Here is a 16,094-nt window from a genome sequence, read left to right on the forward strand (position 1 = left end):
TAAAAAATGGGCCCCTTATTATTATGGACCTTGAGTGGTTGCACATGTGGCACATGCCTAGAACTGACTCTGGTGGTGATAGTATAGTAGTGTGAGGGTACGGTATGAAAAATTATATCATCTTATCGTCCTCACTCCTAACTCAACTCCTCTCATAACAGAGAAAATACTACTTCATCATTTGATACTATCTTATAATGTTGGCTAGCTAATTTTTAGATTGTAATAAGATAAGACAAACTATTCTTAAGATATCTTTTATCATATCTAGTATCTATCAAAGGAACCTTAAAAGATTGTGAGGTCTACTGTACATTTCGAATAAATTTCTAGAGAAAGTGGGCAAGAGCAAAAAACAACACAGTGACCTATTTTCTTTCTCTTTATTCTTTTATTTTACTCTTACTTTTTTATTTTACTTGATGGACTCATCACTTCTACCATTCCAGTTGAAGAGTATATTTTTTAGAAAATTACATGGAGTCTGTGCCCATTGTTTTGCGTAAGAAAACAAAAATTAAGAAGAGAAGGGAATATAAACGTGTGAGAGAGTGATTGAGTGTTATCTACTTATTTGATTTACGAAAAATGTCTAAGCTTTTATTTATAGAAGTAATTCTAGCATATGTGGCAGTTATTTAACTGCTCTAACTACATTTGTTCTAGAGTATTCTATTATGAACTACTCTAGAATATTCTATTCTGAACTAGAGCCACATGGCACCCTTCTAAACAATTAGCTTATGCACTAAGCTATCTAACTATTATAATCCGTAACATCTACTTCTCTAATATACCCCCATTGAATCTAAGTGTATAATAGAGAAGAGCTATTTGCAACTTTGAGCTTTCTGATGGAAAGAAATCTTGAATTGGAGAGAGGCTTTGTAAGTGCATCACTTGTCTAAATCTCACATAGTATATGATTTACTTTTAAAAGCTCGATTGGATTCTACCTCTTACAAATAATAGATTCAACTTAATATGTTTGGTTATGTGACGAAGGATTAGATTATGTGCCATAGCCACTAATGAAATTATCACAGAAAACCAATGGTGTTTGATAGGAGAACTTGAGTTCTGATAGTGTTCTTTCGTACAACACAAAGGTATGGAACGGTAGTTGATCGGTTGCAAAGGATGGAAAGGAGGAAGAACGTGAGTGCAGCAGGATGACGTGGAAGAGTTGGACCCGCCGGTGGAGGTACCTGAAAAGGTTCTCCGACGATCAAGTCAGTATATGAACTTGGTGAAGTATATGAGAATATAAGAATATGGAGAGGGAGGGGGTAATAGAGTCAGTAATGCTAGAGAGTCGAGAGATTAGAATACTTCCTGTTGGTAGAGACTTCTATTTATAGGGGGGAGAGTTGACTTTGGGCTTTTGGCAGGTAGTGTAGCACGTAGCCGACCAAGAGTATTGTCGGGGGCTGCTTTTTTCGTGTCAGGCGGTCCGCCTGGACCGTACTCTGCGCTATCTTGTCTTTTAGCCTGTGGCTGGTTTGGTAGTCGTTCTGCAGTCTGTCTGCCGTGTTGGCAGGTGGGTTGGTGAGGTACGGACGGTATGCCAGGAAGTGTCTCCAAGGTCAACTATTGTGGGCCAACCACGCGAGACCTACCTCGGCGACCAAGCATGTGGACCTTTGGATCGCCGGGTAGGAACAGTTGCCCCCAGTCTGCCAGGATGTTGGGCGAGCATGTTGGGAGACTCTATATGAGCCTCACATGACTTGGATTACTTCATGGTGGAACAATTGCCCTCAGTCAGCCAGGATGTTGGGCGAGCATGTTGGGAGACTCTAATGATCTTCAAACGACCTCTTCCTAGGTGATGCAACTGTATGAGACTTAGTAAACTGAGATTGAAAGGCGTTATTCTGAGCTCGCCAGGGCACTAAGCGAGCACTGTTAGAGACGTCCCTCGACCTGGTGATTGCCTAACTGGGCGAGTTGGTCTAACTTTAGCAACTAGATGCTCTTCTTGCTTGAGATTTTGTGACGTGTCTCTTTGGTTCTTCGCACCACGTGGCAGGTATTAATGACCTTGGGTTATGTATCCGTTGGGGTGAGACGTTTCATCATTACCTGCTGTGACCCTTGATGTCTGTCGAACTTTGTCGTGACGTGGGAATGACTGCTGGTTATTTAAGTGCCAGCACCTGTCATGACCTTTGATTTCCGCCGAATTTTCCTTGTTTTTCAGGTCTCCGTTGGATTGCACTCGAGTGTTTTCCTACGGTCCTGATGAGGACGGGGATGGCCCTGGCCACTAGGCCCATGGCTCAGGTTTTTCTATAAATAGAGGACGCCTCGTGGTCTTTCCTCTTTTACGTGTTTTCATCCTTCCTGAATATTTTTCGCGATTTTCACTCCCAGAGTGCTCTTCTTCGTGATTCTCCTTCTTTTCAACTTCTTCCAACTTCTTCCTCTAATCCAGGTAACACTCGTTTCTCATGGTTTACATATGTGATTATGAGTCTGATTCTGATGTGGAGATCCTTCCTGGACCTCCACTATGTTTCCAAAAACCGCCGCACTCATCTTATGCATTGGTGGAGGTTCCCGAGCTGTTGAGCATCGTCCCCCTCCTCCCAAAGGTGGAGGTGCAGGGTTCCAATGGAGAGGTGTCGACGATTACTTGGCATCACTGCGTGCCAAGTAGGGGTGTTCAAATCCAGACCGGTCCAAAACAAAAACCGCAAACCGATCCAAAGTAGACCGAAACCGCAAAAACCGAATGTATTTGGATCGTATTGGATTTATTTTTTAAGTACCGATCGGTCCGGTCCGGTCTTCGGTTTCGCATCTGGGATCCAGGCCGATCCAGACCGGACCGATATTATTAAGTTAACTAAAATATATCACATAAGCATTAAGCAGTAAGCTAAACACAGCAAAAACGCAAAAACGCATATAAATTGTCGTAACAATATGAATATTGATGTTTCTAATCTTGCTATTAAAAGAATCAAACTTTTCTTCATTGTTCTGGTTACTACCTTGTTGGTGTTGTAGGCTAAAATTGAAGGTATTTATATGTTTATATCTAAAAAATAGACCGATCCAAACCGGACCGAAACCGCATATAATATTTGGACCGGATTGGATCGGACATCTTAATATAAATGGACCGGACCGGACCGCCGGATTGGATCGGACATCTTAATATAAATGGGCCGGACCGGACTGGACCGCATACTAATTACGTGTTTGGATCGGGTGATTTTTTGCTTAAAGACCGATCCAAATGGACCGCGAACACCCCTAATGCCAAGCATGGGTCTGTTTTGAGCGACAGCTCTGAGTCTGAGTCTGCGTCTGATGACTCTTGTGATGGCAGGTTCATGACAACGAGGATGTATAAGGCCAAGGCCCCTCAACTGTCTATTCCTGCGGAGATGGCCGAGGAGAACTCCCGCTACTGTTGGGTCGATAGGGAGGTGCTTGGAACTCCTAGCACGTTCCCCTACGGAACTCCCCTCAACGTACATGTGGCCAAAAAGTCTTTTCATGGCTTCGAGATCAGCGCCCCTAGGTCGGGGGAAAGGGTTTGCTACAACTTTGTAGAGGAGAAGAGTGATAAGTACACCTTCTTCCTCTATGAGGCGTACTGCTGGCGTTTGGGGCTTCGCCTCCCTCTGGAGGAATGGGACGTGCAAGTCCTGGAGTATTTGCGGATCGCTCTTAGCCAACTGACCCCCAACTCCTGGGGGTTCATCTGAGCCTTTGAGATCATGTGCAAGGCGGCGGACATCCCATGCACATTAAAGTTATTCTTCTGGATGTTCCACATCGGCCACCGCACCAATACTAACGAAGACAAAGAGGGTCGCCACGGATGGACGTGTCTTCAATATCGGCCCAGGCGGGGGTTGTTTACGCCATTTTCATCGAATGAGAAGAAGTGGAAAGGCGGATACTTTAGGGTGAATGTTAGGAAGGCATTCAACTCCTGATGCTTTAGCAAATCTGGCGCACCACGATTTCCCTTCTCATGGAATGGGGACATCCATCAACGACCTTCCAAGGGTTTTCTAGTGGAGAATGAAGATTTGTCTCCTGAATAGACGATGGAGGACTTCTCCCTTGCTCGGCAATCCGTGATGGGTAGTTGATCGGTTGCAGAGGATGGAAAGGAGGAAGAACGTGAGTGCAGCAGGATGACGTGGAAGAGCTGGACCCGCCGGTGGAAGTACCTGAATAGGTTCTCCGACGATCAAGTCAATATATGAACTTGGTGAAGTAAATGAGAATATAAGAATATGGAGAGGGAGGGGGTAATAGAGTCAGTAATGCTAGAGAGTCGAGAAATAGAATACTTCATGTTGGTAGAGACTTCTATTTATAGGGGAGAGTTGACTTTGGGCTTTCGGCAGGTAGTGTAGCACGTAGCCGACCAAGAGTATTGTCGGGGGCTGCTTTTTCCATGTCAGGCGGTCCGCCAGGATCGTACTCTGCGTTATCTTGTCTTTTAGCCTGTGGCTGGTTTGGTAGCCGTTCTGCAGTCTGTCTGCCGTGTTGGCAGGTGGGTTAGTGAGGTACGGACGGTATGCCAGGAAGTGTCTCCAAGGTCAACTCTTGTGGGCCAACCACGCGAGACCTACCTCGGCGACCAAGCATGTGGGCCTTTGGATCGCCGAGTAGGAACAAATAGTAAGGGCTCCACCCAGATTATCTCTGCAGATATTAGGACTAGACTTTTAATTATGCTCCAGTGCTAGATTTAGACACAATTTGCTGTTTCTTGGACAACCAAGTAATAATATTGGGGCCAACAAGAAGGCAAACACCTGAAGTGGACTTTATGTCATCAAAGTTTGAAGTCCAATCAACGTTACAAAATGATGTGATTTATGAAGTAGTAGAAGGATGAACATGCTTAAAAGCCTTTTGACAAAAATATAATGTTGTACCAAGGGGTTGGACATATACTAACAAACCTTGTTGACGCTAAAAGTTAGGTCAGGTATGGTGACGATAACATATTGTAAGGCACCCACTATAGACCTATAGAGATTGTGATTATCAAAGGGTTAAAAGCCATCTTTGGTTAGCCTTTTTGAGAATATCTCTAACATACTTAATATAAAGAGAAAGAGAGACCCACTAGGAAGATGTTTGACATCAATACCATGAAAGTAGTCTAATGTCCCTAGTCTCTTTAGTGCAAAGATTGTGTTGAGTTTGTCATAGGATGAGTGACATGAGGAACCTGTAGCAATTATGTCATCCACATAGACTAGGACATAGAGCTTGTATGTGGATGAACTATGTATGAACAAGGAATTATCACACTTTTTGTTTTGAAAGCCAGAGTTGAGAAGAGTTCCTTTAAGCCTTTCAAATTATTGCCTAGGAGCCTGCTTAAGACCATAGAGTGTCTTGTGAAACTTGCAAACTTGAGTCTTATCACCATTATGAAAACCAGCAAGTTGCACCATGTAAACTTCTTCATTAAATAAGTCAGTAAGAAAGACATTATTGATATCTAGTTGTTCTAGAGATCATTTGTAAGTGATAGCTCGGGTAAGAAGAATCCTAATGGTGATAGGTGTAACCATATGTGAGAAGATTTCATTATAATCAATATCTTGCTTTTAATGGAATCCTTTAGCAACAAGTCTTGCCTTATACTTATTCATAATACCATCATGGTTCTCTTTGATTCTGAAAACTCATTTACGCCCAATAAATTGCTTAGTTAGAGGCCTACAAACAATATACCATGTGCATAATGTCATTAAGGCACCATATTACTCTTGCATATCTTGAAACTAGAGAGAAACACTAAGGACAACCTTAACAATTGTTGGTTCAACTTGAACAAGAAAAGTTCTAGGAACTTTATGAACAAAAGACTTATCAATCCCTAATATAGAACGAGTTTGTATTGGATGAGTAGATTGAGGAACAAGTGTGGGTGAAGGATTACTAGCAGACTCGAAAGATCTAGATGAAAGAGACTCATGAGTCACTAAGTCAGGTGAAGATGGCAATAAGGGAGTGGAAGTGGAAGAAGATGGAAGTGATGGACTAGAAGTAGAAGGAGAATGCTGAAGTGAAGTATGATAGGTATTTATGATGAGGCATTTGATTATGGACATTTGAAGTAGTTGTATGTGGTTGATTAGGGACAGTAGGAGTGATATGTAAAGGAGAAGAGTGAAATATAGGTATGAATGAAGAGAAAACCTGAAGATTAGAGACCTAAGAGTCCTTAAAGGCAAAAGTGAACACAAACTCATTAAACACAACATCTTTAAAGATATGTACTCTGATTCTTTTGACATACATTTTTACCCCTTGTGTTTGGTAGAATAGCCAAGAAAAATATACTTAGAGGATGTGAATTCTAGTTTATGATTATTATAAGGTCTTGGTAATGGAAAATAGGTACAACCAAAGACTTTTAGAAATGAGTAATCTGGTTGAATACCAAACAGTAGATAATGAGGTGAAACTTATGATGTAGTGGGTAGTATGTTAATGAGAAACACATCAATTGTAAAAGTATATTCCCAAAATGACAAAGTTAAATAGCTCTAAGCCAATAAGGCTAGACCTGTTTCTATTATATGCTTATGCTTTCTTTCTACTGTATCCTATCGATGATGAGTGTGAGGACAGGGAACCCTATGAATAATTCCTAGAGAGGTAAGCAACTTAGTTAGGGTCTAAACTCTCCCCTTCAATCACTTTGAATTTCCTTAAAATTTGACTGAAAATGAGTTCGCACTAACTGAAGAAAATGTTTAAAAACGATGATTGTATCATACTTTTGTTTTAGTAGATATATCCATATATTCCTTGTGTGAGCATTAACAATAGAAATGTGATATCTGAACCCTGATTTAGAGTGAACATAGGTAGGTCCCCACATATCCATATAGATAAGATCAAAAAATAGCTTGTAAACCGAAATAGAAGCAGGTGAGTGTAGTTTATGAGCTTTAGCACAACAACCATTAAAAGAAATCCAAAACTGCTTTATTAGAATGAGAAATGCTACAATGATTATGAACATTTTTCACTATTGCCTCATGGGCATGGCCTAGTCTGTAGTGACAAAGAAAATAAGAAGATAAATTCTTAGGACCGTAAGAAACAGAAACATTAGTAGACAAATGTGAAACTAAATTGGATTTACAGTGAATTAAGATTAAGGATTAAGATTGTGCAAGTCCCTTTACAGTAAGAGAACCCTGAAGTAGCACTTGATTAGTAACCTGAGATTTAACAAAACAATGATTAAGATGAAACTCAAAATAACAATGGTTATCCTTAACAAATTATGAAACACTGATTAGATTTTTGGTTATGATAGGAACTAGAAGTAAATTTGGTAAGGAAAAAGAAACTTTAGAGTTAAAAGGTGATAGAAAAGAAGTATTGCCACAATATGTACTTTGAAGCCTTAGCATTATTACCCATGTAGATGTGATCTGAATGAAAATGTTGTGTCGGTTCAGCTAGAAATGATTAATCAGAGGTGAGATGATTAGTAGCACCTAATCTAGAAACCACACATAGGGTTTTAATATGCACTATTAGTAGTGACACCCATAGCATGGGGATGAGAATGAGGAACGTAAGTTGAATCTGGTCTAACAGAACCACATAGTGCAGAGGTGTGATGTTGATAGTGTTCAACATAATTAGGTTAGGAAGGTCTTGAGGTAGAATAAGAAGGATAGGTTGGTCTAGATCTATAAGGATGAGAAGGCAAAGTAGGATTTGGATGACGTGGCATAAGGTTTGAAAATTAAAACCATTAGCACTTGGATGTTGATATGTATCACCATAGGTAGAAGGTGCACCAGAAGATGAGCGTACACCATAGGAAGGATCATCTGGTGGATAGTAGGACCATGCCACATCATGGCCATGACAGTTACAACTTACAATACTCACATAAGTATGTAAATGCCTTGCTAGAAGCTCTACCACCACGAACACCACAAGATCCACATCTTCTTCCAAAACAGCCACAACGATAACCACCATACACTTGAGTGGCTGAGTTAAATCGAGGAATAGAGCCACATTGAGAGGAAATCATCCCTAGAAAAGGTGCAGTTGGAGTATAAACTAAAGTAGGTGACTGTGAGGATGATGGAGCAGTAATCACATTAGATGAAGTGCATCAGACATTGTTTTGTGTTTACTCTTCACCAATCTTGACTCAAAGATCAAGAGAAATTGTTTTTTCTAGTTTAGTAATTGAAGGTGGATGCACTTGAATTTCAATAGTAATTATAACAGAATGAAAGTCTTCACTAAGACCATCCAAAATGCAATTTATGTGTTCATCAAGTGAAATTGGAGTTCCAATTGAGGCAAGAGAATCAGTAAGCAACTTGATTCTGGAAAAGAAATCAGAAATAGAATAGAGCCTTGTGAATGGCACAAACTTGTGCCCTAAGTCGGTAACTATGAGCCTTGGTTTGTGTATTGTAACAAAAATTGAAGTTTATGCCATAACTGCCACGAAGTATGACATCCTATGACACTAGGACACAGATTCTGAAATAGAGTTTAAGATCCAAGAAAAAAATGTTTGATCTTGCTCTTCCCAGCTTAAAAATCTAGGATTAACATAATCATGTACACGGTCAAAATCACTAAGAAAATGAGATAGAATTTTAGAATTTTGTACAAACCTAAGAATTATGTTGGCTTCAAGAACATCTAGCATAAATTGACTTCAGGTAAAATAATTCTTTTATGTGAGTTTAGTCTTGCGAAGAGAAAGCAAAGGAGTAATTGTTGGAACTGGTGCAGCAGAAGATGAACATAGAGGAGAATTTGTAACCACAGGAGAATTACCTTGAATTTCAGGCATGAATGATCTTGATACCATGTAAGAAAACATAAATTAAGAATAGAAAGGAAGAGAAACTAGTGAGAGAGAGAAAGAGTGATTAAATATTCTCTACTTCTTTTATTATGATTACTTGATTTACAAAGAATGCCTAGACTTCCATTTATAGAAGTAATTCTAGCACATGTAACATTTACAAAGTATAAGTGTCTCTAACTACCTATGTTCTAGAATATTCTATTTTGAACTATCTAGAATGTTCTATTCTGAATTAGAGCCACATGACATCCTTCTGAACAATCAGCTTATGCACTAAGCTAACTAACTATTATAATCCCTAGCGTCTACTTCCCTAATCATTTTGTCACAAAATTGAAGCTTCTCTCCTCACAACTTTTGCCATCATATTAGCTGCATTTTTTTCCGTGTGAACCTTTCTCAATTTGAATTATTGTTCGTCTACTACTAAACATGATATTTCACATTAATGTAGTCACTACGAAAATTTATTGCATTTTCCCTTAAATTCAACATGTTTAGATTATCGCAATGTATAATTTACGTTCGCTGTTTCATCCCCAACTAGCGGGGAAATCTCATCAACCAAACTATTTCTTTCCCGCTTTGATCATGGCAATTCTCATGAACCAAACTATTTCCCTTCCCACTTTAGTCATGGTAACATTTTCTGCATCACTAGTTGATAATAAAACATATTTCTGTAATTGATTGTTGAGATACAACAACGTCCATTGTAATAACCATAACTTTGTAGTTTGTGGATCTCGCAAAATTGACATGCCTAAAAATACTTTGTAGAGCCTAGATTTTTAATGTTTTGAGTCTTGATGGACTAAATTATATTTAGAAATTTTTAAAAACTAAAGTGATACATGTGATTGATATACTTAATAAAAAATAAAAAATAGACGTGCTTAGTATGTTGATATGCTAGTTAAATAATAATTCATGAGTTTTTATCTATCAACTCTTAATATCTTTAATTTTATTTGTTATTTTGAAAACTTTAGGTGGCTATACATGGTTTTCTTATATCATCATGCTATTACAAGAGATTGAGAATTTCTCATTGCCTCTCACACGATTGACTCATAAGAATTGATCTTTTAAATGGACTCAAAGGTGGGAAGATATTTGTTGAGTTAAAATGAAGGTTAACAACATTGCCAGTTGAGCTGAGCTCTTCTCTGGATATGTGTTGTTATCCAACAAAATTTAAGGAAAGATTACTTGACCTTACCAGAGCAATTGATTTCAAGATAGGCTTTATCCAAAAGGAAAGATATGTTGTGAAGAGAAATAAGAAATAAGAAACATGAAATAAAATTTATATATGAAAATAAACCTGAAGTGTGAAGACAATATCCTCTTCTCCTAAGTAGAAGATTAAAAAGTCCCAACAACACCAATGGACTATGTAACTCTGAATCTCTTATATCTCTGTCATGCAAATTCTTATAAAAATTTAAGTTCCAATATGATGGAAAAGCAAGGGATGGAAGACTATACCAGGTATCCTCCCAAACCATTGCTCATATGCTCATAGCAAACGGAATATCGAAAACCATGTTGCAGAATGGCTAGAACTTTAAAATCAATATTATATTCTTTCTGTATTTTTGTAAGAGTCTTTTGCAATGAAATTCCTATTTTAGAACATTAGCTAGAATTCATTTACTTCCCATCTTAACACCAATAAAAAACAATTAGGCAGCTACCCAAAATCAATGACTAAATGGTAACTGATGCAACAAACAAGGAGAATATAACACATTCCATAAACCATTTTGTAAGTTATTATTGGACACTGCAACAGTCAATAGAAATAAGCCATTCGGAAGGAGTGAGCTCTACATGTTCTAAATTCTAAATTGCATTTATACAAGTTTTACAATAAATATTTAGTCCAATTTGACATATGGCTTTCATGAAAATGATTCCTGAAGTGGTAATTTTGATACCAAACAGAAACCACCAAGAGTGTGTGTCCCTATGAGCAGAAAATTAAGGGAAGGAGGAGGAAGTACAGTAGAAACTAAACACAGACGGGTAAGTTTTTGCATACAACTCCCATTTGTTGAGGCTGCATATAATGAGGCTATGAAAACTAAGATGTGCCAAAAAACCCAACAAAGGGGAAAATGAGAAATTCATATGAATACATATTCCACAAAATAAGAAAGGTATAAAATGATTGTATCATCAAAACTGTTCTCATATTTCAAAGAAAACTGTTCTCATATTTCAAAGAAAAGTGCAATGATACAATGCAGGATGAAATGATACAATTATGTTATCATCACAATCATCATTCATGTCATTAACTATTTATCTGTGCCATTTATAGACTCCGGTGGAGGTTTAACGATACTTAACTGGCCACCTTCCTTGTTAGCTTGAGTAGCTGCTTTAAGCTCATTGCAGTGGTTAATAAATTTACTCACCTCCTAATTTAACCAATGATGAACAAAAAATCAATAATTTGAACAATTATATTGCCATAGAAGAAAATAAACAGTGCTATAGAGCTCAACTAGTGCATAAAATAATTCATCATAAAGTCTTAACAAAAAGAAGCAGCAGAATAGACAATGAGAAATCATGTAGGTTATTTTATTCGGGTGGTGCTACTTAGTACATAATCAATACTTTATACGTACAAAAACACACCTATTTTTGGGCCATCGGGTGGATCATTTATAAAAAAATCTCAGCAAATTTACATACGAATCAGTGTATTGCACATTCCATTAATCCTTTATGGATACAAAAACTACATTTGCATTCTGCAAAACAACCTTACACAGAGTATGACAATCTCATTTAGCAGCTTTGAGCAGTCGACTAATCACTTACAACAAGGTATTGGTCTAAAAGTATAGACCCGCTAGACCCCATGATGACCAAAATGTCAATGGTTCAATTCCTGAGAGTCACATTTGTTGGAAGGGGCAGTCACACCTCCTTGAAAGAAATTAGTTCCTTAATCAGAGGGTGAGGGATACCCCTTGGTAGTATCAAAAGAATCGATTAATCACTTTTGGTACACTACGGTTGCTCATTAGCCTCTTACCATATAAGGATACCGCTTATGACTAATTAATCCATTTACTAGCTTAATAAATTGAGACCAAATATTTTTTTATAAAATAAACCCGTATCTTTCTCCCCAACTTTTTTAAAACTTCAAACTATAACAAATAAAAACGTCTTATTTCTCAACTCAAGCAGTGTAGTATTCATCATAACAAATAAAAAAATCCAATTTTAAAAATAAAAATCTTTGTCCAATTTAGAACTCGAATTCAGATAATAAGGAAACCCAGAAAAAATAATGAATTCAAATATGTAATGAACATATAAAACGTCCAAAATAAGACTTACACGATCAGCATCCATATCTTTAGTAACCTTTGATGGCTTAACAAATCTCTTTCCTGCAGAAAACCCAATTATGTTAGTTTTTTTCTTCCATAAAATGAGAAACAGAGAGAGAGAGAGAGAGTACCTTTGCGAATTTGAGGAACCTTTCCATGACGATTGGGAGGAATTGATTTCTTCTTGTTTAGACCCTTGAATTGATTCGACTTTTGCGTCATCTCTCTTCTTCTGTTTGTTACTGCTTGGTAGGATTTAGGGTTTTGGTGCAACTTTAAATTTTTGACTTGTTTGGCCGTGTGTATATATATAACTAATCTATTAACAATTTAATAAAAAATATTATTTCATGTTTTTCTCTTTCCCTCATGTTACTTTCGCCATATATTACTTTCTCCTTACATTTTTTTTTTTCTTCTTCATGTCACACAAGTAAGATGTATATTCTTAATAATATGAATGTATGAGTAATATGTGCGTTTTAACTATGCGAATACATGAGTAACATGTGTAATCTTAGTAATGCAAATGTACGGGTAACATGTGTGTTTTTAGCCATGCGAATGCACAGGTCACATGTATTTAATTACTATCATTATATTATTTAATTAAAAGATAACAATAACATATATATTCATGAAAAATATATATATTTTAATTAGTAATATAACAAATCAATTATTAGACTCTTTTTATTATTTTGATTAAATTTATCAGAAAAAATATATGTCATATCCTAACTTAGTGTGTTTTTAATTTATGAGTTATTTTCATACAATGATTATAGCTAAAACATAATCAAATAAATAACATTTAATTATACAATATTTGAATGCTAAAAATATATTCAAATATTTATACACAATGAACATTAATCTAAAATAAAACATAAGCATTTAAGAGATATGCTAAAAAATCCTTATGACTTTATATGATACTTATAAACGTAATCACAAAAAATATGATGCAAAAATAACTCCTTATATTTATAATTTTATATATCCAATACATTTTGAATTTTATTTATTGAGTTATTTAAGAATCAAATAATTTCTATAATCACACTTTCAACAAATAAATGCTTATACAAACACATTTATAATTGTTAATATTCTACATATACACTCAAAAATCAATGTTAATATTGCACCTATATGCATGGGAAATATAATGTTTCAATACATGATTTATTGATATTATAAAATATATGTATATTATATTTGCATTACGTATAAACAAAAAAGTAACCCGTGCAAGTACACGGGTACACTGTTAATGTACAGTAAAATCACTCTCTTTATTTGTGACCAAAATCACTCTCTTTATTTGTGACCAAAATCACTCTCTTTATTAATAGCTTTCAAATGGTCCTTTAGATTTTAAAAAGTTTTAGTGAGGGATTCATATTTTAAAATAAATCCTTATTGGATTGCTAAGGCTCCGTGACAATTGGTCGCTCTAAACCAAATTTTAGGACATTCGCATAGTCGTAGTCTAAATATTAGTTATTCTTTTAGTAAATTATAGAGACATCTCATTTATACTACCATATAAAAGATAAAATATATTTAAGGGGTATTTAAGTAATTGAATATGCATAATTTTTATATTCATATTTGCCCTTACTACTATATAAATATAAAATATGTTTGAAGGATAATTAAGTAATTGAACATATATAATTTCATTCAATTCCATTTAGTAATCATCCTAACATAATTTTCATATTCCAATTTTATCCTTCTGTAACATTCCATTAATAACTACAAGAAAATTTCACATGTTCTTTTATTTTTTCATTAATATATAACTATTATTCCACATATTCTTACTTCTATTTTCTCTCTTCATTACCCCAAGAATAACAAACTTTGACTCACTTGAAAAACATTCAATGACACATTTATAGAAACTTTATGTATATACTTGATATCATAAAAAAAACGTAGGTCGATAGGTGTGGAGTGCCAATCGACACACTAATTGTGATTTACATACAAGATTATCATTGTAATTTAATGATCAATATTAACTCTACTCAATCCATCACCATAATTCCATATCCAATCTCTTCATACTTATACTATGACTTCCTCTCTTCCTCACATAACAAAACAATTTTATACATCTCCACATGCACATAACCCAAAACATTTACACAAGCCATACAACACAATCACTAGAAAAATGTCACTCAAAAGGAACTACATGTCCTTACTCAAAATAATATTTGGATTCCAACCATCCTGCCTAATGACAAAGTATCCATTGGATGTAAGTGAATTTTCAAAATAAAAACAAGGCATATGGTAGTTTAGAGAGATATAAGACTAAGTTGGTGGGCAAAGGATATACACAGACAAGGGAATAGATTACAAGGATACTTCTTCACTAGGTGCCAAGATAAACATGGTGAGATTGTTAATTGTTGTATCATATATTCACAAATGGTTTCTAAAACATTTGGATGTGAACAATGTCTTTCTCCATAGAGACCTACTAGAATAAGTATATATGACTTTGCCTCAAGGATTAGTCTCAAATAAAGTTAACCAAATATGCAAACTTCAAATCAATTTATAGACTTAAATAAGCCAATAAACAATGGTTTGCCAAACTACCCATATTTTTAATAAAAAGTGGATATGGGAAATTCAAGAGTGACTATTCCTTGTTTGCCAAGTAATCATCCAATGGTTCTATCACCAATGTTCTAGTTTATGTGGATGATATTATCTGATCTAGTAATAATCTAAATGAGATTAATGAACTCAAAACACCTTGGTGATCCTAAGTACTTCCTAGTATTCAAGATACTAAGAAATAAATAATGGATATTAATGAACCAAGGAAGTATGCCTCAGATATAGTCTCAGATACATGGCTTTTGGCTTGCAAACCTACTCCAAGTCCCATACTTACTAGAACTCACTTTCATCAAGATTCCAGTGGGTCTTATGTTCATCCAATTGCATATAGAAGGTTAACAGAGAGATTGATTTGTCCCACTAACACTAGATCTGATCTTGCCTTTTTAGTCTATTTGCTTGATCAATTCATGTTTACTCCCACTTGCAATCACCATGATGCAACCCTTAGAGTGGTTAAGTATATCAAAGGAACACATACATGTAAATATTATATGGCAACAAAGAGGAGGGTGAATTAGTTATTGGGAGAAATGATTGATTTTCTGCTTATTATATCAAAGTAATTGTGCAGCGGAATTTTGATGCAGAAATCAACCAATTAAAGAAATAATAAAACCACAAGAATAGAGTAGTAGAATAAGAATACACATAGAATTTTATATTGCTTTGCCTTCTTGTCCACTAAAGGTTACATCCAATACTCTTGCCATACGAAAGATTTTTCCACTAGATAATTTGAGTTTCAATTACAAATTCTCTCCCCTAGACTCTTGTACCTTACACACTCACAACTATCTACCTTTGGAAAACAACCTTTCCGAGTGAACTATTTTTCCCTTCTAAACACACCTATGTGATAAAAAATTTGCAACAAGATGAAGAATGTATCAATGGAAGGATTACATTTAAAAGTTTTGAAAATGCTATAACTTGAAATCCTTTTTCTCACAATATATAGTTAGTTAACAATGCTCTTATATCTTTGAAAGTTTAGAATATAAGCACTTAAGCAACTTTAGAAAATCTGAAAGTTGGGAACAAAGTTGCAAAGTAGTGCAGAAAATTGTTTCACTAAGTATTGTAAATTTCGTGTATTGATTGTATTATGAATTGAATGTCTCAATGCCTTTAAATAGGCTTCCAATCAGCTAAGGTAACCTTCCATGAAGAGAAGACACGATTGGAATGAAACCTATTCACTTTGGATGAAAGTTGTTCATTCA

General features: G+C 35.8%; 1 protein-coding gene across 1 annotated transcript; it reads right to left on the bottom strand.

Moving 5' to 3' along the window:
* On the bottom strand, positions 10,847-12,520 carry LOC109347911. The gene is made up of 3 exons (XM_019588026.1): positions 12,351-12,520; positions 12,227-12,279; positions 10,847-11,289 (listed from the first exon to the last, which is right to left on the bottom strand). Exons 1-3 carry the CDS (start codon positions 12,439-12,441, stop codon positions 11,167-11,169), a joined length of 267 nt encoding a protein of 88 aa, XP_019443571.1. The 5' UTR covers positions 12,442-12,520; the 3' UTR covers positions 10,847-11,166.

Source organism: Lupinus angustifolius, chromosome LG05 (assembly GCF_001865875.1).
Source record: "Lupinus angustifolius cultivar Tanjil chromosome LG05, LupAngTanjil_v1.0, whole genome shotgun sequence".
Classification (NCBI taxonomy): Eukaryota; Viridiplantae; Streptophyta; class Magnoliopsida; order Fabales; family Fabaceae; genus Lupinus; species Lupinus angustifolius.